The 25943-nt window shown below is 40.6% G+C and overlaps 1 protein-coding gene across 5 annotated transcripts in view; it reads left to right on the top strand.

Annotated features, from left to right (window-relative positions):
- The window catches only part of sptbn1 (spectrin beta, non-erythrocytic 1), a 250501-nt gene that overhangs the window by 103698 nt on the left and 120860 nt on the right, over nucleotides 1-25943 (top strand). The window contains exon 1 of one of the 5 annotated variants that reach the window (XM_008102753.3): nucleotides 692-1217. The exons of 3 other annotated variants lie outside the window; for them this stretch is intronic. In XM_008102753.3, the coding sequence (XP_008100960.1) occupies nucleotides 1109-1217 (109 nt within the window). In that variant the 5' untranslated portion in view covers nucleotides 692-1108. Of the gene's footprint in view, nucleotides 1-691; nucleotides 1218-25943 lie in introns of those variants that run through there. One more of the 5 variants, XM_008102751.3, reaches the window with a different exon arrangement.

The raw sequence follows: 25943 nt of genomic DNA, 5'->3' as shown, positions 1-25943 counted from the left end.
ATTGACTCGTGTCTGGAATTCCTGTTTTCTGAGTTGAAGTCCAAAACACCTGGAGGGCCCAAGTTTGTGAATAAGCTTTGCATGAAACCTAAAACCCCCAAGTATTTCGGAGAAGGAAATGCTGAGCTTGTATCCTTTTGATGGCCTGATGATGCTACACCCTCATTGACTCTCCCTTCTCCTGGCTACTTTCTTTCCATTTCCCTTCCTTGGCCTCTCCTCCTCCTCCAAAGGAAACATTATTACTGAAGCTCCAGGAAGGAAGCTGCCCTCCTTTCCAGGCGATAAACCGTAACCGGAGACTTTTCCGTTACGCGAGGCTCAAACAAAAGAGCCGACCGAGTGTAATTTCACCAGCCCGGGCTTGGGAAGGCCCCATTGTGGCTCCTCTGACTTGGTTGGGGGGGGGGGGGTGTTGTTAATAGGTGTGTTTTCCCTTTGGGAAACTGTGCCTTAAAGGGGCCGGCTCCACTTCCAGAAAGGTGAGAGATGCGCTTGGAGGCGCTGAGGCGAGGATGCGGCGAAGGGCGCATTGGGGAGCGCCTCCTCCTTTCCTCGTCCTCCCCTCTTTCTTGGCTCCCTTTGGTACAGTCTGGGCTCCTTCTACAATGCTTTATGCTAATGAGCGTGACGTCACCACGGCAGACCCAGTGAGCTGCTCCTGAATCTGCTACAAACCAGCCCAGAAAGGTTGGAGGTGTGAGAGAGGGGCTGGAAGGAAGGACTGGAAGGGAGGCAATCCATGCTTGCTTATGCATATGCTCTTTTTTTGGTGCTAATTTTTTTAATTGCATGTCTGTATTAAGTTGAGCCTAGCAACGCAAGGATCTCACTGCATTGGCTGTTGCACCACGTTGCTTCCAGTTTGGATTGCTTTTTGGGGGGCAATCAGCTTGGATTGCCTTTTCTGTTATTTATTTTTTGAAAGCATCCTAGGAAATGGTGTGAACGAGGAAACTGGGATTTGCATTTTGGAGCAACCACTGAGTGGGCTTCTTCTGCTATTCTATTTTTGTTTTGTTTTGAGAGGACCCCCTTTCCCTTCCCTTCCTGCTGGCTGGTTTGCATGCAGGGACCTGGCCCCTGGTGGCCCCCATCCTCCTCCTAAATGGAAATACAAAACTCGGCTGGGACCCCCGGATCCTTGTCCCCTGGTTACACTTCCTCGGTGCCATACAATTACAATCAATTAGAAGGAAGGTTCAAGCAGCTGCAAGGTAAGCAAGAGGCATTTCTGGGTTTATTTTGCCAAAGAACAATAAAGATCAAGCTCACAAACATGATGGGGTGGTTTGTGGTGATGTCTGCTACAGAAAGGCCAATCCGTTTTGGGAGTGGAGGTATTTTCCCCCTTATTTCTTACCTAGATCTGGGGCCCTGTAACCTTTGCTTGTGCAGCCCAAATAGGTGAGTGAGAGCCTGCCATTTAGAACAATAGGAGAAGGGAACTGGAAGGGGGAGAGAAGGGAGTGGTCTTTTTGTCTGATCTCCCCTCTGGCGATTTATTATTATAGCCATCAGGTGCCAAACAACAGCCCATCTCTTACCTTCCTGTACCTGCACGTATTTTCCCTCCAAAGAGTATGAATCTCAGCCATCTAGAAGACATCTCCCACCTAGTTGGGCCCATTCCAGTCCTTGCATTCCACTGATCATGGCTTTTATCTGTTGTCAAAGGCTTTCATGGCTGGAATCACTGGGTTACTGTGGGTTTTCCAGACTGTATGGCCATGTTCCAGAAGCAACCTCTTCTGACGTTTCACCCACATCTATGGCGGGCATCTTCACAGGTTGTGAGGTCTGTTGGAAACTAGGCAAGTAGGGTTTATATATCTGTGAAAGCTGGGAGAAATAACTCTTCTCTGTTGGAGGCAAGCATGAATGTTGCAATTAATCACTTTGATTTGCATTGAATGGCCTTGCAGCTTCAAAGCCTGGCTGATTCCTAACACTTCCCAACAAAAGACTCCCTCAGGCATGAATCAGCCAGACTCTGAAGCTGCAAGACCATTCAGTGCTAATCAAGGTGATTAATTGCAACATTCACAGGTGCCTCCAACAGACAAGAGTTGTTTTTCCCACCCTGGACCTTCCACAAATATATAAACTTTACTTGTCTAGTTTTATTTATTTATTTCCAACATTTATATCCCGCCCTTCTCACCTGAAGGGACTCAGGGTGGCGTACACAATTGGCAACAATTTGATGCCAACACATAATTAAACATAACAGTAAATAAAATCCATTACGAACAATTAATACAGTATAAAAATATAAAGCATATGGTTAAAAGACCATTTCCAATTTCCTTCCCAACCTCTGAGGATGCCTACTATAGGTGTGGGTGAAACGTCAGGAGAGAATGCTTTTGGAACATGGCCGTACATCCCGGAAAACTCACAGCAAGCATGGCTTTTATCTTTGGGAATGAAGTAAGGCAGCGGTTGAGCTTTCTCAATGATTATTACTCAGGTTTCGGGGCTCCTTCGTTCAAGTGGGGGAAGAAGGATACAAAGAAATCTTACTGTTATGGGGTGATGTCCAAAAATGATGGATCCAGATAGTTCCCAATTTCAGGTTGTGTTGTAAGGCAGAGATTTCAGTGCCTATAGTATGTATGGTGACCTCTGACCTGAACGAATCAAATGAGCATGAATCACTCTGGGAGAAAGGTGGCAGAGATATGCAATCGATCAATCAGTAGAAGTACTTCTTGGAGTCTGAACTTCATGCAGGATTTTGTGTTGGGAGAAAAAAATAAGCCATGATATATAAACATTATTCTTGAATTGCATTTCTACACAAAGCAGTCAAAAGTTCAAACTGTGCTGTACATATATACACATACATACACATATTTTCTGCTGTCTTTCACTCATGGGGCTGTGGTTCCTGTCAGAAATGCAGTAGGAACCAAAAGAATGTCATCTTTTGGTTTGGTCGCTTTCCAAGCGTACCGTTTTATGATTTTATATTAGCTTTTCACTCATTTTCTTTCTTTTTTCTTGTTCTGTCCAGAAAAGCACACAAGATACAGATAGATAAAATCATCCAAAAAAATATAACCGCCGCTGAATAGACTGGCTGGTGGTTTGAATGAGGTGTAGGCAATTTAGATGGGTGCAGAAGGAAATAATAAGGGATGTACAAGTCAGGGCCCAGAACAAAATGTTGCAGTGTGGAGTCCTCCAATGTGGGGTTCAACTTAGCCAACCATCCTCATTCCCAGGATACACCATTCTACTCCCTCTTCCCTTTGGGTTTTTGTGAAGAAAGGCCCACAAAAGATTCCTGTATTGCCCTCCCTTCTCTGGTAATGCTCAGCTTAATTCGCCTGTTTTGGACGGCAAATTACTCCTAATTACTCCACTTTAAAAATGTTGTGCAAATCTTGAATCCACCCCAATTTCCCAATCTTATCATTCTCTCTTGCCTTATATTCAGTAGTATTTTAGTTTTGTAAAGATCCCTCTTGGGAGTAATATTCCTGCTGTCCCCTCTTAAGGCTAGATGGACCAAAATCTCATGGGCTAGTCTAGCACTAAGGAGTTTGCTTTTGCCTTCCTTTGGGGCTGAGAATGTGTGACTTGCCCAACATCACTCGGTGGGTGTCATGGCCAAGTTGTGATTTGAACTCTAGTATCCAGATTTGTGGTGGTGCAGTGGGTTAAACTGCTGGGCTGCTGACCTTGCTGACTGAAAGGTTGCCAAGTTCGAATTAGGGAGCAGGGTGAGCTCCCACTATTAGCGCCAGCTTCTGCCAACCTAGCAGTTCGAAAACATGTAATTGTGAGTAGATTAATAGGTACCACTCCGGTGGGAAGATAACGGCACTCCATGCAGTCATACCGACCACATGACTTTGGAGGCGTCTAAGGACAATGCCGGCTCTTCGGTTTAGAAATGGAGATGAGCACCAACCTTCAGAGTCGGACACGACTGGATTTAATGTCAGGGGAAACCTTTACCTATCCAGAATTGTAGTCCAGTGCTGAAACCGCTGCACCATAAAGTTGGCTGCGAGTAAAGAATTGAAAGGAGTATCATGACCGGTACATGGGGAAGCTCCAGACTGCAACATTTCCTTGGTACACAGCAATAAAATGAGTCCTTGAATAATGTCTCATGGGGAAAAGTATACTTGCTGGAAGAAAAATTGGAGCATTGCCCTCCAAATAAGAATTCTCTCCCTTAGTGCCCATATTTCTCACTTTATGTGAGCCGTTAGAAACACAGTGTAGATATCCAAAGAAAAGGGCGGAGGAAAGTCACCAAGGGAATGTGAACACAGCAAATGTAGTTATTTACAATAGTCAATGTTTCACTTTCTACAATGCTACAAATTGGGAACTGAAGGAAAGTTGCATTGAGGTGGCAGAATTCTTATCTTTGGGCAATGCTTTCATTTTGTGCGCGCACACTCCTGGTAACTACATCCTGGCTGGTTTTGTGAGGGAGCAAACCAGGTAACAGATACCTTGTTAGCGTCGCATCTCATAACCCTCTGGCTCCGCTTTTTATGATCTCACCCACTGGCCCACTACCTTCATTGGGCATCAGCTCCCATTGTCCCTATGCTTTTTTAAACAAAATTCCTCTATACCAGATCCCATTTTGGATTTTTTTTTATCCAATTTGAATTCTCTCCAGTTTGAAAAGTGAGTTTCCATATGATATTAAGAGGCTGGAATCTCTTGAGCACACATGGAGAAGTTTCAAAGTCTTTTCTGATCCTGGGTTGCCACTGAAAGAAAACAGAGAAGTCGTGGCCTTAAAAAGGTGTGAGAATGAATTTTCCAAACTTCGGGAGAATTTCCCACTAATTCTAGACACGGCTCCCGAAAAGCAGATTTAATATGTTTTTACATTTCACCGATTCAGAAATTGATTTCTGCCCTATTTTATAAAAATCCAAGTTGACCTCATGGGATTATATTTTCCAAGAGCCAAATGAAAATAGCAAGAAAAAAAATTAAGCCCCACATTCTCAGCACTGTTGACCTCAGGAAGATTGCTGAGTGTAATTTAATCTGAAGAAGCAAAGGAATTCCAAGGAAGACAAGGAGGAGGGGTGTCTCAGCAGCAGAACTGTCCATCACAAAGGCCTCTTTCTTCAAACACAGTGAAAGATGCTGAACTCGAGAAAAGTGCTGTTGAAAGATGCTGTTTGGGGCGGGATATAAGAGCAGGAAATATTCTCAAGAGTGCACAAATGCCACTTAGAATAAACTCACTGAGCTGGCAACTGTGGAGCCTCTCTAGATCTTGAAATGCCCCATTGTTTGAGACTTATTTATCTTGATCTATTGCTCAAGATGGGGAATGCTTCCTTATCCATTTTCTGAACCTATGGGAAAAGTGATGGCTATTCGGCAGCCCAAAATGGCTTAGCCTACCATGTTATTCCCTCATGAATGATGTGACATTTGAATTGTTCTTTTGCTGTTGTGTGCCTTCAAGCTGATTTCAACCTAAGATGAATGTATCAGAGGGTTTTAGAGGGTTTTTTGGGAGATGAGAGTGTGAAACTTGACCAAAATTGGTCAGAGGGCTTCCATGGCCAAGTGGAGAATTGAACCCTGGTCCACAGAGTTGTAGTGAAACACTTACACCACTATATCATGCTAGCTCTCAGTATTTGAGTTTTAAAGTTTTGTCTGTTGGCGTGTTGATTACACTAATATTCCTCCAAGAGACTGAGGGTGATGTATGTATCTTTGAAATGTTAACTTTGCAAACAAACCTATTAAGGAGATGACAATATTTTATCATGATTCAGAGGGTTCGATTCATGGCCTTGCGGGTATTTAAAACTTGGTCTGTTGTTCCTAGGTTAACATTTAGGTAAAGGTAAAGGTTTCCCCTGATGTTAAGTCCAGTCATGACTGACTCTGGGGTTGGTGCTCATCTCCATTTCTAAGCTGAAGAGCCGGCGTTTTCCGTAGACACCTCCAAGGTCATGTGGCCGGCATGACTGCATGGAGCGCCGTTAACATTTACTAATGTCCATATTACTCTAGTTGTGATATATTCTGTTGCCAAGTAAATTCTGACCAGGGTAACCTTTTAACAACATACCTCGTGGTGTTTCTGATATGTCCAAGTAGAGATATTTGACTTTGTGGTCAAATCAACTTCATCTTATGAAGAAGACCTTATGAAGAAGAGAGACCTCTAAGTCACTATCATCAACAGCCCTGCTCAGACCTTACAAGTTCAAAGCTGTTGCTTTGATTGAATCTATCCGCCTGTAATATGGTCATCCCCTTTTCCTACTTCTTTCTACTTTTCCAAGCAATATTATGTTTTTCCCAAATGAGTCCTATCTTCTCATGATATGTCCAAAGTATGTTATTTTCAGTTTAGACATCTTCTGGGGAGAGTTCTGGTCTGATTTGCTCAAAGACCCATGTTCTTATGGATCCATTTTGGCAAAGTGGGAGGATGGGGTGATAATCTGATGTTATCCTCTCAATAGGGGCCCATTCACACTATATAATTAGAGTGCTCTTGTTCCACTTTGACCATCATTATCTACAACCAATGAAATCATGGTGTGCTTGGTGATCAACTGGAGCACTTTTGCTAAGAATTTCTAAATACTATTTCCTAAATAACAAATCTCAGGATTTCATAGGATAGGACTATGATAGTTATACTTAAATCGTACTGCTATAATGAAATGTAATGAAAGTCCGAGACTTATCAGATGAGTTAAAAAGCAACCAACCCACATTTACTCTGAGTAGGGATTGTAATCCAAAACTTTTGTTGTCGAAGGCTTTCATGGCTGAGATCACAGGGTTGTTGTATGTTTTCCGGGCTGTATGGCCATGTTCCAGAAGAATTCTCTCCTGACGTTTCACCCACATCTATGGCAGGCATCCTCAGAGGTTGTGAGGTATGGAGAAACTACAACATTCACACTGGCCTCCAACTGACAAGAGTTCTTCTCTCACCCTGGACTTTCCACAGATATATATAAACCTTCCTTGCTTAGTTTCTCCATACCTCACAACCTCTGAGGATGCCTGCCATAGATGTGGGCGAAACGTCAGGAGAGAATACTTCTGGAACATGACCATACAGCCCAGAAAACATACAACAACCCTGTGATCCAAAACGTATCCACCTTCCTGACACTATTTGCCATTACATACATAGTTTTGGATTCTGTTTGTGAAATACTTCTTCCTCCTTTGTCTCCAGACTTCATTGTTTCTACACACTTCAGTTTGCTCAAGTGCCGAAATACTGTTCCATTCCGTTCAATAGAGGTTATGTAGTGCTTCAGAAAGGAAGGAAAAATATTGATAATCGTGATGCAAATCTTATGCTGCTTGATGTTTCTTTAGCAACTGTGGTGCTAGAGGCAGGAGTCCCTCAATTAAAGCAAACAAACTTGCCAGACTTTGCTGTAAAGTGAAAGTGTCTCCTGGTTAATGCTTTGATGGGAGAACACCAACTAATATTAAGTGCTGTAGACAAGGTTTCAGAGGAAGGAAATGACAAAACCACCTCTGAGTATTTCTTACCTAGGAGAACTCTATGAAATTCAAGAGGTTGCCATAAATTAGCTGGTGACTTGAAGTCCTATACAAACATGAGGAGTCTGAAGGGGTTGCAGCAGAAGTCTCAGGAAGCCACACTTTGCCCAACTCGGTATTTGTGAGCAGACTTTTATTTTAAATTATACATTTTCACATTATTTCTGTCCTTTGCAAGAGCATTGTGCATAATGACAGCCCCTTATTTGGAGAAAACATTAGCGGATAGCCCTACATTGAGATTGCGTAGTTTGAGGTTCTGCGTGAAAAATTGTGCATTAACTCTGCTCTACAAATCTTGTTATGAATGGCAGCTATTGTGCAATTAAACCAAGACGCAAAAATAGACTGTCAGTTACAAAGCCAAACCATACACACACAGTACACATCCATATGCAGTTTGCATTACATATCCTTGTGCATATGTAGAGTGTTTCCATATCCATTGTGCATCTGCATACATCATGGCACCCCATGGGTATCTCTGCTTCTGCAAACCTGAACCAAATGTAGATGCTCTGAATCAAAATGATTAACCATTTCTATATGGGTCTGGCTTTTATCTCATGTCATCTCCCTATCCATGCAAGGAGGGAAGGCGGTCAGTGTTCCCAAACATACTTTAAACAATTTGTTGTCCTTGCTGTGAAACACAGTTCTGTTCCAAAGTACTCCACATTTTGTACATATCACAGCTATTCTATTCCTTTCCTCAAACTGGTGGCCTTGTGCTTTTTGCTGGCCTTGTGCTCTTTGTTTTCCTGATTGCAAAAGATTTACTTTTTAGCCAGTGCCTCTCCATCCATTTTATACAATTCCCAATGATGTATTGATAACTCAGGCCTTGTTCTTTGGGATTTTCTTGGAGACAACCTTTGGGATCTGAGGCCCCTTCTATGCTGCCGTATAAAAACCAGATTATCTGCTTTGAACTGGATTATATGGCAGTATAGACTCATATGGTAGTGTAGAAGAGGCCTGACAAGACAGCTCCTTTTTCTACTAAAAAGGAAAAGCTAATGTAAGTTTTTTGAATCCTTGACACGTTCCATAAAAAAGCAAGCACATATGTTTATGATAACTGGGAATGAAGATGGTCTTTGGTTTAAAAAGAGAGAAGAATTTTTCTTTTATGTCAAGGCCTTAGAGTCAACTGAGAACATTGATGCCAATAACTTGAGGTACAGTTAGCCCTCCGCATTTTCTGGGATTATGGTACAGGACCCCCATGAAAATGGGGAAATGCAAATAAAAAGATGATTTTTTTAAATCTGGGGAAACACTTTTCAAAGAATCTCTAGGTCATCCAATTTCACTCTATGGCCTATTTCTGCTGTAAGTTGTGCCAGGGGACCCAAATATTAGTAGAGTAGAGTTGTGCATGGACCCTTTTTTGTTTGTTACATCCATTCTTTCGTTACTTTCGTTACCTTTAGGAGCATGTAATGAGAAGTCTTCCCCCCTCTCCCCCAGTACAAAAATAAGCTCAATAAGAAAGCAAGCAAGAGCCAATCCTGGCTCCTTGCTTTCTTTTCGTGAACAGCTTCCACATTTGGAAAGCATGTGTGTGTGTGGCATGCAGGACCAGAAAGCATGTGCACCTACCTGCAGCCAAGCGCTTCCCCTAGAGTAAGAAACAGAGCTTGCCTCCTTGCCTTGGAGTGTGTGTATGTGGCATGCAGGCCCACAAAGCGCATACACCTGGCTGCAGCCGAGCACCTCTCCTCTAGAGTAAGAAACAGGCGAGAAGCTTCCTTAAAGTGTGCGTTTGCCTGCAGCTGAGCGCCTCTCTAAAGTAGAAACAGCTTAAATGCCTATGACAGGAAGGGGAGCCTAGGAAGCCCCACCCCCATAATGGGCCGATAGAAAACGTATCTTTCGGCACCCCAAACAGAGATCTCTGCCCTCCCAATTTTGGGCGGCTCCCAAATAATGGATCAGGGCCCCCACTGAAAGCCGAGACACGAAATGGGCCAAGGTTTACCCGGATTGCACAACCCTAGTAGAGAGGCCATATTAATCAAATCTACAAATAATCAAATCTGCAAAAATGAAACCTGCAAATGTGAAGGGTTGGCTGTACTTGTATAGTGCTGAGAAATATTTTGAAGAAGGTTCATGTCTCTCTTTGCACAGTTGGATGACATATTAGATCATTAAATGGGCAGGAGTGTTCAGAATTAAACATTTCAATATTACCATAAGCAGCATTAATTTTCAGAATGTGGAGCAAAGCTGTTATCAATTTGTGCAACATATAATTACAGTGTTGGATTGCACAAAGAGGGTAGAATTGGCAACTATCATTATAGCTTTGAATGACTAGGGTGTGTCCACTTGGTTTTGTTGAGCACATGACTGTTCAGATAGTTGTATAGATGCATGTTTGTTTTTCTGTGGGAAATATGTACATGATTCCAAGATAAATCCATCAGGCTGCTGGATTTGACAGGAACCGTTAACAGCTTCATCAGATAAGAAATCTAAGTCTGTAATGGTGAGCATGTAGAAAAGGCACGTTTGGGGGGAAAGTCACATGTGAGCAAATACGGACAAAATTGTGGTGAAAGTTGCTGTTAACTCTTATTAAATAAACCCAATAAATTCAGTTGAATTGATCTAAGCAGTGTGCCTGAATTCAAGATTTGGTTAGTATTCCCACCAATACACCAATAATATAATAATAAAGCTTTATTTGTATCCTGCCACCTCCAAAGAGACTCAGAGCGGCTCACAGAAAGCACTCAATAGTGCGACAGTATACAAATACAACAAAAGGCAGACAAGTATAAATTAATAACAATAAAAATTGACCTGCACATTGAATTAGGTCCAGAAACTCATCGACAGCCAGTGGAGCTCCTGTAATAGGGGCATGGTATGCTCCCTATAACCATCTCCAGTTAGTAATCTGGCTGCTGACCTTTGCATTAACTGCAGTTTCTGAGCCGTCTTCAAAGGCAGCCCCATGTTGAATGCATTGCAGTAGTCCATTCTAGATGTGACTAAGGCATGGACCAGTGTGACCAAGTCAGGCTTTTTGAGGTATGAAAGGTTTTCCAAAACACCTAAATGTGATTTATTTGGCCTTATTTTTCTCTCCTGGTTTCTACCTGAATATGTTTCTTCTCCCACAAATGAACCTTTGTGATTCCTAAAATCATCCTTTGAGGCTCTTTGCTGGATGCTTTTTCTTTTAGAATTAGTACTGATTGGGAACGAGTCTAAGTCGTATACGTTTCCCAAGTGTGAGACATCTTCCTGGGGGAGGAACCTGGTTTAATTCGTAATGATCCTTCTTTCTTTTAGATTCCAAGTCAACATGTTCCATTTTCTAGAGCAGGGGGGTGGGCATCTTTAATAAACTTGTTGACTTTTAAAGCACTTTGAACCCATTTGCACATGTTGTTTTAGATGTATCTTAGATGCTTCCAAAAAAAGGATTCCCCCACCCTCTCCCAAAAGAACAAGTAGTTTATTTCACTGGATGATTCTTTCCCATTTGTAGAATCATAGTAGGCTAAAACGTGACAGTCTCTTGCTTTAATATTTCTTTCTCTTTATTGCACTATGCAGTTGTATAGCTTTAATTCATTTCAATATTAATTTTATGGTGAATAATAATAATAAAAATAAATACTTTGGGTTGCTGTGAGTTTTCATGGTTGTATGGCTATGTTCCAGAAGCATTCTCACCTGACGTTTCACCCACATCTCTGACAGGCATCCTCAGAGGGTGTGAGGTCTGTGGGCAAAACGTCAGGGCACAACTTCTAGGATGCCTGCCACAGATGTGGGCGAAACATCAGGAGAGAATGCTTCTGGGATATGGCCACACAGCCCGGAAAACTCACTGCAACCCAGTGATTCCGGCCATGAAAACCTTCAGCAACTAATAAATATCTTATTTGTATTCCGCCCTATCTCCCCGAGGGGACTCAGGGCAGATTCCAACAACAAAAAAGCAAACATTCAATGTCCGAAACAACAATAAATACAAATACAAAATACAATTACATATGTTTAAATTGAATTTATATTTGAATTTTTTTTATTCAGGTGTAGCAAGCTTTCCTGAAGGTGTGATAGTGGAAAGATAGGTAGCTATTAATCTTTTATACATGAAATGTTGTTATTGTGATCCTTTTAAGTTGTTTCCAGTGTATGGTGACTCCAAGGTGTCCATAGATTTCCTTGGCAAGATTTGATCAGGGAGGGCTTGCCTTTGCTTTTCTCTAAGAGTGTGAGACTTGGGATCATGACTTACTTTATTGAGTCAACCTGTCTGTGATATGGTCTACACCAGATCTTCACAACCTGTATCTTCCCAGCCAGCATAACTGCTGGAATTTGGAGAGTAATAACATTTTTCTCCGAGCTCTAGGGCAGTGGTGGTGGGGAGTTAGAAATATGCCTTATATTGTCAATTGTGACATAAATTCTACAATCTTGGATTCAAAGACTTTTTTATCATATACTTGTTATCTGAATTTTTTAATAACTGGAAATGCCAGAAATAGAACCTGGGAGACTTTTGCGTGCAAAGAACATGCTCTCCTTCTGAACTATGGCTTCTTCCAGTGTATCTTTTTCTCCTCTGTGCCAAGAAGTTTCAACTAGCAGTATTAGATGAAGTTAGGCAGATTAAGACAGGCAGATTACAATGTTATGTTAGCAGTAAAAAGGGAGACGGGAGAAAGAAAAGTCCAGGGGCCATTCCCAATACAGAATTGTGGTTCTATTGTTCCAGTTTAGCTGCTATAGTTCCATTCTGGGAATCCTGGTATAATAGGCCCTTGGTATCCACTCAGATTTTGTTCCATTGAAACAAAAATCCTTGGATCTTGAAATTCCATTGCATACAGTAAAACGTGTAGTAAAGTGATATGGTAAAATATTGTCGCTTATATGCACTGGCAAAATCAAGATTGGATTTTTGAAAATGGCAAATCTCTTTTGAGTAAATCTTGTCAAGAAAACTCTTGGAGAGGGTTGCCATAAAATAAATGTGACTTGTGGTCACAAAACAACAAATTCTCGTTCTGGTACTTGTATCTACGGGAATCTTAGGCCCCTTCCACACAGCTGAATAAAATCCCACATTATCTGCTTTGAACTGGGATGTATGGCAGTGTGGAATCAGATATTCCTGTTCAAAGCAGATATTGTGGGTTATTCTGCCTTGATATTCTGGGTTATATGGCTGTGTGGAAAGGGCCCTGAGATAAGTAAGACATACTGGATCTTATTTCACCCATCATCTGCTTGATCTCATTGGATTTTATCCAATTTGCTTCTTTGTTCTTAGATACTATACTAGACAAACACACTTCCAAGTATACATTCATAAGAATAAGTGCCAGAAATATTCTTTTTTTTTTTTGTTCTTTTCCTCTTTTTCTGAAGAATAGTAGTATAGATACAACAGTGGTGCAATTTCATTGGGTTCATCCTGCTTAAAACAGGAGTGGGACCACTGTTTTGCCTACAATTCCTTAGACAGTAGTGAGACATTGTGGGAGTTATAGTTCAAAGACACAATCACTCACTCCCGGTTTAGAGTGTATGTTTCCAAATTTGCTTTGGACTTCTGATTTCATCCACCTGCATCATAATAATTCAATGTCTGGTCTGTTTAAGTAATATTTTCAATGTTTCTAGAGAGCTGCTTAGGCTGGAATCCTGAATTTTGGCAATGCAAAAAAAAGTACAGCTGTGTTTTTGTTACCAGGTCATAACACAATTGCAGTTGATCATGCTTCCATCATTCACAAAGCCTATTCTAGTCAACATAGTTGTGCAGGATTTGGTTCCATGTCATGACAGATGTTTTAACCTTGCTTTGGGGAATGTATCCCAGAGTCTGCCTCAGCTGCAGGGTTGTGAATCGTGAGATCATGAACCATCAACATTGTAAAGTATTGTATGATTGTTTTGGAAGCAAAGAAAAGATGTACTACTCTGAGTTGTGGGGAAAACACTTCTTTCTGGACTACAGTTTAACAGTGGTTCTGCTGGCTCTGGATCCTATGAGAACTTGTCAACCCATAAAGTAACTTTTTTAAACTTTGAAAAGGAGGTGTGAAACTGTAGTTCAGCAATGGAGCATATCTGTAGAACGAAAAAGATTTCAAGTTGATTTTGAATAGTCCAAAAGAAGCCAAGTTTAGGGGTTATTTTGACAGACTTAAACTTTTGATTTAAGTTTCTATGGCCCATTTGAGGTTTGGCTCATAGTTGAGTTGGAAGGCTAAATGTTGCTTTTGTGATTTTCAGCTGTGCTTCAGTGGGCTTTTGTGGCTCATATTAATGTTCAGGGATAGAATACATGGTCTGCATCATGCTCTCTCTCCAAGGCAGTCATCTCCAGAAGAACAGCTGCTTTCCAAAGCACTTTCAGTGCAGTTCTTAATTTCATCAACAGGAGTATATTGTTCACATCAGGTGGGGTAATATCACCCTTCTGTTCTACTTTGGGAAGACCTCATTTTGAATACTGTGTCCAGTTCTGGGAACCATAGTTCAAGCAAAATGTGAACATGTTCAGAGGAGGGTATTTAAGAAGGTAAGACTGACTGAAAACAAAGCCCTATGAGGAACAGAAAACTGGAAAGGTTTAACTTGACAAAGAGACAACTGAGCAGGTGATCTGACATCTTTAAATAGTTGATGGGATATCATGTAGAAGTTAAGACTAGCTTTTTTTCTGGTGCACCAGACTAGACCAGGTATGGACAAGCTTTGGCCCTCCAGGTGTTTTGGACTTCCAACAGCCAGTAAGCTGGCTGGAATTTCTCGGAGTTGAAGTCCAAAGCACCTGGAGGACCGAAGTTTACCCATGACTGGAAGAGACCAAAGAAAACCCCTAAAGCATTCAGATTATGAGAAAAGATAGTCCACCTAAACAGTAGAAAGTACATTTTAATGGTTTGACTTTTTTCAGAACAGTACAGACTCGTTTTCTTTGCTTCCACTGGAATACATTGCCCTGGAGGGTGGTGAACTCACCTTCTTTGGAGATCTTTATTCATAGGCAGGATAGGCATATCTCTTTGATTCTACGAATCAGTGATTTTGACCCAATGTATCTGGTTATAGAATGGATGCCATGGCTATAGATCTACATATATCCCAAAGGCACCAGATCCTATCCAACATCTTGGCAACTATGCAGAGCCCTGGTTAGTACTTCGATCGAAAATTGTCCATAAATATCAGATGTTGTAGGCTATATTTCAAAGAGGCAACTTGGAGACATACACACACTGATTATTTCAGTGAAGTAATAGTAAAATCCATGGTGAATTTCTATGGTAAGCAGATTCCATGTTGCTCTTTTTGTGTGTGCCCTTACAAGACACATGGCTCAGCTCAGACCATATTATCGGTCTGACTAGCTAAGAACTAGTCTTACTAGAACTGGACTTACTAAAGTAGTAGCTATTGGAGTCTAAAAAAGCCTTGTTACATTTGCAAACTTTCTTAAGGCTTGCTTAATGTAATCTGTCCATTCAAACAAAGTCTTTTTTAAATTGTTGCTGGCCCTCGTGGCAGAATGTAAGCCGCTCTGAGTCCCCTTGGGGAGAAGGGCAGGATATAAATGCATGTAATAAATAAATAAATAGATAAAATTCTCTGCAGAGTGTTTCATGCATTGAAAGCTCTGTGCAAGTAATTGGTTACTAGAAGAAACATCTCAATGGGTTTTGCCAATACTTTCACTGTATTTGGCATACATTTTACTGAACTTGGTGGCACTTGCTTCTGAGGATACATTGGATTGCTAACCTTGAGTTTTTATTGCATAAGAATCCTGTTGCTTGGCTTTTGTAAAGAAAAACAACTGATGCGGTTAACATGTTAAAAGCATTGTGATGGTTTGGGGTAACAGCTGGAATTTATGTTTTTGAAAATATCTGGGAAGGAGAAATGTCTTACCAGTAACCCTTCGGAGAATCCAAGATACCTGAAGATATCTTTGTTCTCGATACAGCCGAATTGGAATTCCTATAGCATCCCATTCCCCGCTGTTCTTTCTTAAAATTATAACCAGATGCAGACTTTGTGGCTTAAATGTCTGCCATTCACACACACACACACACACACACGTTTCCCAATTCATCTCAACCTCTTGCCTGATGAAGAAACCTGGGAACTGGAAAGCCTGCCAAAATATGCTATGACCTTTCAGTTGGCTCAATAGAAAGTGTTACCCTAATAAGGATTTTGAAATGTTTCTTTTGGCTACATTGTTACTCTTTCTTCTCCTCTCTCCAGCGTTTAAGTATGTTTCTGCTATACTCTATATGCATATCCCTTTTATAGAGTAAAGATGCTGGAAATTAAGTACTGTTTCAAAGTAGGCTACATCTTGAATGTGATTGTAAAATACTGATGTGACTAAATCTTGGAAGAAGAGGTATTCAACATTAGGAAGCAGTGGCTTAGGGAGCCTCATTTAGAGATTTAATTCAGAGGAAATCATGTGGTTTCCACCTGTGAGCATCTGGGTTCTTAATTGCGCTTCAGCTTAATAGCAAAACACCTGCATGGACCTGTTGTTGGCTTCTATTGTATTCATTTGAAATATGTGAAATAATCAGAAGCTGTTTTGGCATCTTCGGTTTGGCTTTTGTCAGCTGGAAGGCAAGGTGCAGCATTCAACTGATAAGGGAAAAGCAAAGATGGAAGATCAACTCTCTTTGAAACTAATATTTTATGGGAACGGCTCTTCATTTTAATTTGTTCTTATGGGCCAGTGGAACACGTCACATTGATTCTTGGTCTTTAGTCTGTTTTGGAATTAAGCTCTTGGGATCTTTGATTGACCATGCTGGTTGGGCTTTCTGGGAATTAATCTCCAAAATATCTAAAGGACAAAACGTTCATAACCATTACATTAATGACTCCCAAATCTGTGGGATCAATATCTTAACTTACTTCCATCTGTGCTACAGTGTGCATCTGCTAGAATTTGACCACAGGGAATCATACTGGAGGACCTAGGAATGCTAGGAAAGTGTTCTCTTTAAGCATTTTATGGTACAGTTCCACTAGAAATCTTTCATTTCAATAGAGCTCACTGTTATTTCTGGTTTCATGTTTCTGTGGTCAGTCCAGGGAAATATCTCTTGTAGATATCGAGGCTCTACTGCATATTAGGATGTGCCTTCCCCCACATATTGACCTGTTGAGCTCTCTGGAGGAGACATGGCTTTGGGAACCTTCAAGCATGACTGGTGTTTAGATAGACCAGTGTTTCTCAAACTCATCTCTTCCAGGTGTTTTGGACTTCATCTCCCAGAAATCTCTGCCAGTTTACCAGCTGTTGAAATTGTAGGACCTGAAGTCCAAAACACCTTGAGGAGCATAGTTTGAGAAACACTAGGATAAACTAATGTAGTTAGGGCCGTGCCTTTGGAGCTCAAGGGAAAAATCTCCTAGTCTCGTGCCTTTTGACTTACAAGAGGATTATGAAAATAGGATTTTGTTTTCTTCCAAAGCCTGATGTTTGCCTAATTTGAGATTCTGAATCAGTGGACTGCTGCATTATGCTCCTCTTAATGCTTGCATATTTTTTGATAATTTATTCATTTTGTTATTGATATGGCATGGATATTTTCTTTGTGAGTTTCCTTGAATGCCTACTGACAACATAGCACAACAACAATAACAACAACAACAACATGGAACTTGCAACCAAATCTTGCAGGATCAAACACTTCATTTCAGCTTTCCAGGTTCTCCTTTCTGTTCCCATTCCAGACCCTACGGTTTCCATTTTTTACCCAACAGCACTGAAAATATACCAAGTGTGAACAGTTATCATGGTCTCACTGTACTTGTATACAAATGCAGATTAGCAGTACACTTTGTTGGTTTTGCATCTCATTTTTTAGGATAGATTTTTCTCATTAACTTTACTTTGGCTCTCAAGATTATCTCTCTACTGCATTAAAAATACATCTTAATTTAAGGAGCCGAAGGAATGCTAGGGAAGGGAAAATTACAGTGTGATTCGCAGAAGGCATTTCCTGCATGAAGCTGCCTAATTTTTGCTTTCCCCACTTCTACCCCAACACCGAGCAGTCTGTTGTGTTGGTTGCTGTGTCTTGTCTAGATGTTCGTGGCCTGCATTTCAGGTATATCAGTGGCAAACCTTTGTCCTGCTTCTGCCCCCTGCCAAGTCTGAACAAGGTTATGGCACCGGTATTTAATTACTGTACTTCCTTCAAAAGGGGTTTTGTCTCCTTCCTTGCTACCCTTTGGCTCCCATTTAAAATTGAATTGAAAAGGATTAAATGTCTCTTATTCAGTTACAGCATAGGATGTTAGCGCAGTTCTGGCTGCATAAAAGAGTGCAGTCATCTAATATGGTTGGAACAAAAAGGGTAAGAGGTTGTCTTCTTTTCTCTGCCCTCCTACTTTTCTAAGTGTGCAGAACGATTAACATTTATATTACGTTCACTTTTGGAATATGTCAGAAAGTATTCACTGTACAACAATTGGAAGAACAGCAAGCTCCTGGAGGTTTCTGATAAATCTGTAAAAAAAAACCTCATTAAGTGCTACCTGAACCATTTTGGAAGTTAAGGTGTGTCTACACTGTATAATTAATGAAGTTTGTCAATGCTTTAAATTCCATGGCTCAATGCTGTAGAATAAAGGGAGTTTTAGTTTTAACAAAGCCTTTAATTTTCTCTGCTAAATAGGGCTGGTGCCTCACCAAACTACAACTCACATGATTCTGTAGCTGGTTTGGGCAAACTTAGGTCCTCCAGGTGTTTTGGACTTCAACTCCCATAATTCCTAACAGCCTGTTTTATAGCATTGAGTCAAAGTGGTGCCAATAAATAAATAAATAACAAAATGAGGATGGAGCAAGGAGTTACATCTCTTCATGGTCTCTTCAGTGGAATCAGTCAAAACAAACAATTGACCCAAGAAATTTACAACATCTTCCAACAAAAAGTAAAACGCGTAACACTACAGATCACATAGATTGGTTTCAGGGGTATCTCTATAAAGATAAGAAGAGGGTAGAAAGTTTTTCATAAGAACTGTATGCCTGTCTATTTAGCTATCTCTTTTTATTGCCTGTCCCTTTCTCCCAACATGGTAGAACATCTTTAGGAATTCAACGTGTTCGCCGCTAAAGAAAGAATTCAATTGCTGTATTAATTTTTTAATACTTTGATATCAACACAAACCTTTTCCTTCACTTAGTTGTCACCATCACAATAAAGTCCAAGTCTGAGGTAAAAGTGGGATATAAATAAAGGCATGGATGGAATTGGTTAAAGAATCTTGCTCGATCAAGTGTAGGCATACTGCCACAAACCCAGTATTAATTATTATTTGAATATGATAAACTATTGTGGGCTTACTAATGCCTGTCTTTGGCAATAACCTTACTGTTCTTTGTGAGAAGGCTCAGAGTTCTTATTGGGTGGAACCACATTGGAAATTGGCCATGAGAAGGACCTAAAGCAATGGCTCTCAATCTGTGGGTCCTCAGATGTTTTGGCCTTCAACACCCAGAAATCCTGACAGCTGGTAAACTGGCTGGGATTCCTGGGAGTTGTAGGTCAAAACACCTGGGGACACACAGGTTGAGAACCACTGACCGAAAGATTCCTAGAGAAACTATTTTCTTCAGTGTGGTCTCTGAGGAGCCCCCGGTGGCATAGTGGTTAAAACCTTATGACTTGAAGGTTGGGTTGCTGACCTGAAGGCTGCCAGGTTCAAATCCAACCCGGGGAGAACGTGGATGAGCTCCCTCTTATCAGCTCCGGCTACATGCAGGGACATGAGAGAAGCCTCCCACAAGGATGGTAAAAACATCAAAACATCTGGTCATCCCCTAGGCAGCGTCCTTGCAGACGGCCAATTCTCTCACACCAGAAGAGGCTTGCAGTTTCTCAAGTCGCTCTTGACATGAAAAAAGTATGGTATCTGTAAAATCGCACATATGGCAGGTGCACAAACTATCACATGTGTGAATTTCACAGATAACCACTCAAAGAAACACGGTTACAGGTAAGCAACCATTCCTTCTTCAGCATGGTCTCTGTGAAATCGCACATATGGTGCGCCTGCCATATGTGCGAATTTCATAGATGATGACTCAAAGAAAAATGGTTACAGATAAGCAACGATTCCTTCATGCCTTTAAATTAAACCCACAAATTAAACTTACAAATTGTGACTGGATATGTCCCTATGTGGGTACATACAATCCAAAATCAGAGAATGAACAATAGATATAATAGGTACATTTATTTTATTTAAATCTCACCTTTCTCCAAATACAGGGGGGGGGGGACAAGTGAATATATCCCAAAATCAGAAAAAAATAACATCCAGTCTGTGACCTGGTAATGGATGAAACAGGATGAATACTGTGGATAAATAGTTTTAAAACAATGCCTTTACCAGCTTGTGTTCACACTCCTATTCCCGTCAGTTCCAGCCATCATGGTTATGATGGGAGCTGTAAGGTTTGTATACACAACAGAATTAATGCAGTTTGACAGCACTTTAACTGCCATGTCTCAGGGCTTTGGAATCATGGGAGTGGTACATTTACAAGGTCTTTAGCCTTGTCTGCCAAATAGTTCACAAAACTATAGATCTCAGGATCCCATATCATTGAGCTTTGGCAATTAAAGTGATGTCCACAGTGTAGATCAGGCATGTGCAAACTTCGGTCCTCCAGGTGTTTTGGACTTCAACTCCTACAATTCCTGTTAGGGATTGTGGAAGTTGAAGTCCAAAACACCTGGAGGGCCGAAGTTTGCCCATGCCTAGTGTAGATGCACCTGTAGGACTCCAAGCTATAGGGGGTTGCTATATTAATTTTCCAAGCAAGGACCTAATGTTATCAAAATAGGCCTCCTTTGACTTAGAAGATTTGTCGACACACAAAAAATGGGGGAAACCCAGAACAGCCCAGTGAAGCCTACACATGCTCAGCAGGCATATAACATTTGCTGACTGTTTGAGGGATGAAAGGGGAAAGAGAGTGGGAAGAATGAAATGGAGTGTGCTGGAAGAGTTTGTGGCTTGCTGGCCAAAAACCATAATGCAGTGTTTTGCTGCAGTTGCCACTTGTTGACTTCTGTAGTGAGCAAAAACCGCTCCATCTCTTTCGAGCCCAAGCGTCAAATCTGCAGATGAATTTTAGTGCCGATAACAAGTTTTTTAATGCATAGCCCTTTCTGCTAACTGTACAAAGTGTCCTCAGCCAGTGGAATAAAAGTGATTTTGTGTGTGTAAGAGAGAGAAAGAATGAAAGTTCTAGATAATGAAGATAAGGCATGAAGACAAACAGCAACAAAGGATCCTGTAAGCCAGGAAGCACAAGGAAACAATGTGGTGAGACAGACTGAAAACCCATGCCAGAGGATCACCGTTTAATCTATCTGATTTATTGGCACTAAAAGGCAATGTTGTTAAACAAGTCTTAAGAGAGGGAAAAATAACTTGTCCTCCTATCCCTGTTTGCTGAGAGTCCTTTCAAGGACAGGGTTAAAAGCACTTAGCAAGCAGAATTAAAAGCTTGTGGATTATAGTGCATTAAAGCAGTAATCTCTCATTGTAAATGAGCCCAAAATTCAGGCCAGCAGAATTAAAAATAGGAAATGGTTTGGTATGTAAGTGCATATATTTAAACCCTTTGTCTTTGTCATCCCAGCCTAATTCATATATTGGGCTAATTCAGGTGTTCAGAGGCTGAAGGTGGCTTTTCCTTAGGGTTATTTTTTTTTTTTTACTCTGGTGGGTTTTTCAGCATTCTGGACATAATTTGCTCCCATATTTTTCATTAAATGCAATGCACCATGTCATTTGAACCTAAACAAACTATGGTTGATTTCAGCTGTGGCTAGAAGAAACGTGCCAACTACAAAACTATATTTATGAAGCTGGTTTGTTTCAGCAAGCCATCATTAAAATAAAGCACTGATATGCAGCAGATCAGGTTTGCAGTAATAGTGTGCAGGTGTCTATCTATTCTAAAATATTTTGCTGAGTTCAATGTAGTGATAGAAATAAATTTTGGTTGGGGATTCCCAAAATAGATTGATGAAAATGTGCTACGTGACATCCTAAAGTAGTGTGCTGAAATATGAAGTTTGGGCACAAAATCCATTTATTGTTCAGAAATTGGTTTTTCTGTGCAGAAAATAGTTACTTCCACAAAAAGTCCAGTTTCCTGTACTGAAAACTGGGTTGTTGTTGTTTTTTTAAAATCCAAAACCTATTTCTTTTTTTCTGCAGAATAATTGTTATGCTGTACTTTCAGTGGTTAGGTGCAGGAACAATGCTGTGGAAGAATATTCATTTTCTCCCACAGGGAGGGAATGTTACTATAATTGTTCATTCTCACTTAGAACAAAATAGTTCAATGTACATGTCTAGTTAAGTCTGACTAACTGCTGAGTAAATATGCATAGCAGATATAGGGAACTATATTGAGGTGGAGACTGAATCCATTCCACCCACCCACCAGTTTCTCTCTTTCTCTCCCATTGATTTTCCCTCCCGTAAATCATACTCCTATATCTATATTTGAAAAGATAGATTTGTAATGAGCACTGTGCATTTTGAAAGTTTTGTGCTCAATATTTATATGGCATATGATGCCGTTAAGTAACAGAAGGTTTTTTTATTTATTTAATTTAATTTTTATTTAATTTTATCATGTTAGAAATGACTTGAGAACATACTGCAAGTCACTTCTGTTTGTGAGAGAATTGGCTGTCTACAGAGACGTTGCCCAGGGGACGCCCGGATGTGTTAGCTGGGAGGCTTCTCTTATGCCCCTCAAGCTACAGCTGACAGCCAGGATCTCACCCCATCTCGCGGATTTGAACCGGCAACCTTCGGGTCAGCAACCCAGTCTTCAGGCCAGCAGTTCAGCCAGCACAAGGGTTTAACCCATTGCGCCACCGTATGAAAACTACAATAGGCCCTCCACTTTTGCAAGAGTTAAGGATGTCAAATTCCCCACAAAAGTGAGAAAAACACTTTTTAAAACCTAAGGGAACAACTCTCTAAATCCAAACAAACAATATAATGCCTCCTCAAAACAAGCCCTTGAAATATTTCTGTTTATAAATTTGCAATGTTCAGACTGGTACCACGAAAGCCACCCATAGTGGTGGTGACCTTACAGAGAAGCCCATCCTTGAATCTGATTAATGAAGCCAGTGGGCTGACTTCCAAGCCTTGGTAAAGAGCCCCATTTGACCGATAGAAAAACAAAAGGTGAAAGGAGTTCAAGTGTCCAAAATGCAACCCAAAAGCCCTTGGTATCTGCTGGGATTTGGTTTTAGATCCCCTGTAGATACCTAAATCCATGGGTGTTCAAATCTCATTATGCAATAGTGTAGTAAAATAGTTCCCCTTATATACATTGACATAATCAAAAATCTAGATCAGGCATGGTCAACTTCAGCCTTCCGGATGTTTTGGACTTTAACTCTCACAATTCCTAACTGTCGGTGGGAGTTAAAGTCCAAAACACCTGGGGGGACCGAAGTTTGCCCATGCCTGATCTAGATTTTTCCAGTCGAGATTTGGATTTGGGTCAGAATTGAACCAGTCTTTCTTCAAATTGTTCTAAGATGAATCAGGATGTTCCTAAACCTTAACTGAGTCTTGTATAAGTATGTATCCTTCCCAAGATTTATTATATAAATGCCCATTGTTATCACTATATAAGAGCGGACGTTTCCTAAGAGTCTGATGCAACTGTAGTCTAATATATGTATGTATTTCACTGGAGTTGAAGAGGATGCAAGTGGCCTCTTGTGTCTGTCTGCCAAAAGCATGCTGGAAGGATGAGGATTGCTCATACTTGTGACTTTTGATGTAGACGCTAAGGTCATGATGGTGGGGCGGGGGAGTCCATGCCGGGACAAAGAGCCTTGTACAGCCCTTACTGGGACTTGGCAGCCCTGCGCTGAGAGCGCCCTTTGTGAAGGAAAACTACTGTAGCCAAACTAATATTAACCAGTCTCTGTGCAGAGTCTGAATGCCCCACTGTTCTTCCCCTCTTAGAAAAAAAGAAAGGGGGAAAACCTGAATTGAATGGTCTGAGTGGAATAATTCCTTTACAAACTAGCATATTATGGCATAGGTGAAATTTCTGTACTTGCCCAAACAGAGTTGCAATTGGTGTCCAACAGGATTCTGATCAAAACTTTGCTTTTATTTATCAAAAATCCAAAGGACGTCTTGACTGTTGTATTGCTCAATGTGGTCAGTCCTCTACATTCGCTGGCTCACACACCGTATACAGAGTTCAGAGGGTTGGAGATTGTCAACAGTGAAGTCACAAGGAAATTAACCGCTAAGAGGACTGACGCTGACAATCGCATTGCTAACCATTCACAAAACCGTAGGTGCCGATAACATAAATGTCCTATCACTAAGTAAGCCAGTTAGCATATGTAGGTCAGAATCCTGCTGGTGCATTATGCTAGCAGTTGAATTTTTGCCAGGATTGCACAGCAAAGGCAAGCAACGTCTACTGGCGCTGAATATTTCTCCAAACACTTCGTTGGCCTTTATATTTCTGTTGCTACATTTTGGGACACAGGAGGTATATTGGACTCTGGCAACCAGGGTTTGATTCCGTTCTTGTACATGGGAACGTCTTTCTCAGCCCCGGAAAACCTAATTTCAGGTTTGCTATAGTTCAGAAAGGATTTGAAAGCACACGACCACAACCAGGCATGAGCAAACTTCAGCCCTCCAGGTGTTTTGGACTTCAACTCCCACAATTCCTGCTGTTAGGAATTGTGGGAGTTGAAGTCCAAAACACCTGGAGGACCAATGTTCACCCATGCCTGACCAGAACAATAAATAAATAGTACATTTACAAGATTTAGGGCATAGTGAAGCCTTCATCTTGATCCAAGCTTACAGTGATTCATTGCAAACTTTTGATGAAATGTAACAGGATGGAATGAAATGTAATTGGACTCAACAAAATTTAGCATTCCTATACTTAAGGAGAATTGCTGTGAGAAACAGCATATCTTATCTGTAGCCTTGGCCTATTTGCAAGTAATAAAGTGTGCATACAGAACAGCCTTAATAATTGATAAATGAATGGCCAAATTGTATGTAATTAAAAGAAGTACTTGGAATAATACTTTTTTTTTATTCTGGCAGGCTTTTAAAGATCAAGTACAGGGGTTTTGTGGTTTTAGCTTAATCATGTTTATGGAGTTTGTTATTTTTTAATACAGTAGAGTCTCACACATCCAGCATAAACAGGCCAGCAGAACGTTGGATAAGCAAAAATGTTGGATAATAAGGAGGGATTAAGGAAAGGCCTATTAAACGTCAAATTATGTTATGCACCAAAACATGTTTTACAACAAATCGTTAGAAAAAGTAGGTCAACACACGGTACCGTTATGTAGTAATTACTGTATTTACGAATTTAGCACCAAAACATCGCAATGTATTGAATACATTGACTACAAAAACTTTGGCTACTAACAAATTGACTACAAATAAAGATAGAATTGCAAAAAAAAATGAACTTACAGTAACAACATTGTCAGAAATTAAATGTGTAAAAAGTTCAGTCCTTGCTGCCTAGAGAAACAGCTGTGGATCTGGGCAGGAGGTAAACTGCATTGGATAATCCAGAATGTTGGATAAGCGAATATTGGATAAGTGTACCATTGATGTTTAATTCTATTTTAATGTTTATATATTTGTGGATTTTTAATTGTATTGAAATTGTTTTAATGCAAGCTGCTTTGAGTCTGCTTTGTAGAGAAATTAACAGGGTATAAATAAGTATTATTATCAATAACAATAAAATAAAACAAAATTTACATGGAAAAGAGACCTTTCTTGGCCAGCCAAAAGTGTTTTCTTCATGCAGGCTGTCAAAACTTTACAGGCGTCTTCTCCAGGCAAAGATGTTAAAAATCATCCCACTTTCAGTTCTGGGAGGGAGGGAGATACATGCTTCATTCTGCTACTGGTTTGCCAAAAATGAGCACCAACTGTGAGAAAGTACAAAGTTTATCAACTGTAAAACTACAAGCGAGAGACACAGCTGCACCCACAAACGCTTAAAAGCAGGATGTAAAAGCCAGCATTGGTGGGTTAAACGGAGATTAAAAGTTTACTGCTGGCCATCTTCCAAAAACACGCTATCTCTCCCAATATTTTTTTTCAAAATTATTTAAGTCATATAACATATTCAGGTGTAGCTGTGTAGGCTATGCAGCAAAATACAATAAAATCCCCAATCCACAAAATAGCAATACCTTTAATGGCCAACCAAAGTGCAGAAAATACACCATGCAAGCTTTTGAAGCTCCACTGGCTTCTTCACCAGCCAAAGATATTTAAAATCATCT

The sequence above is a fragment of the Anolis carolinensis genome, chromosome 1 (genome assembly GCF_035594765.1).
Source record: "Anolis carolinensis isolate JA03-04 chromosome 1, rAnoCar3.1.pri, whole genome shotgun sequence".
Lineage (NCBI taxonomy): Eukaryota > Metazoa > Chordata > Lepidosauria > Squamata > Dactyloidae > Anolis > Anolis carolinensis.
This window is presented reverse-complemented; position numbering and strand designations above follow the sequence as displayed.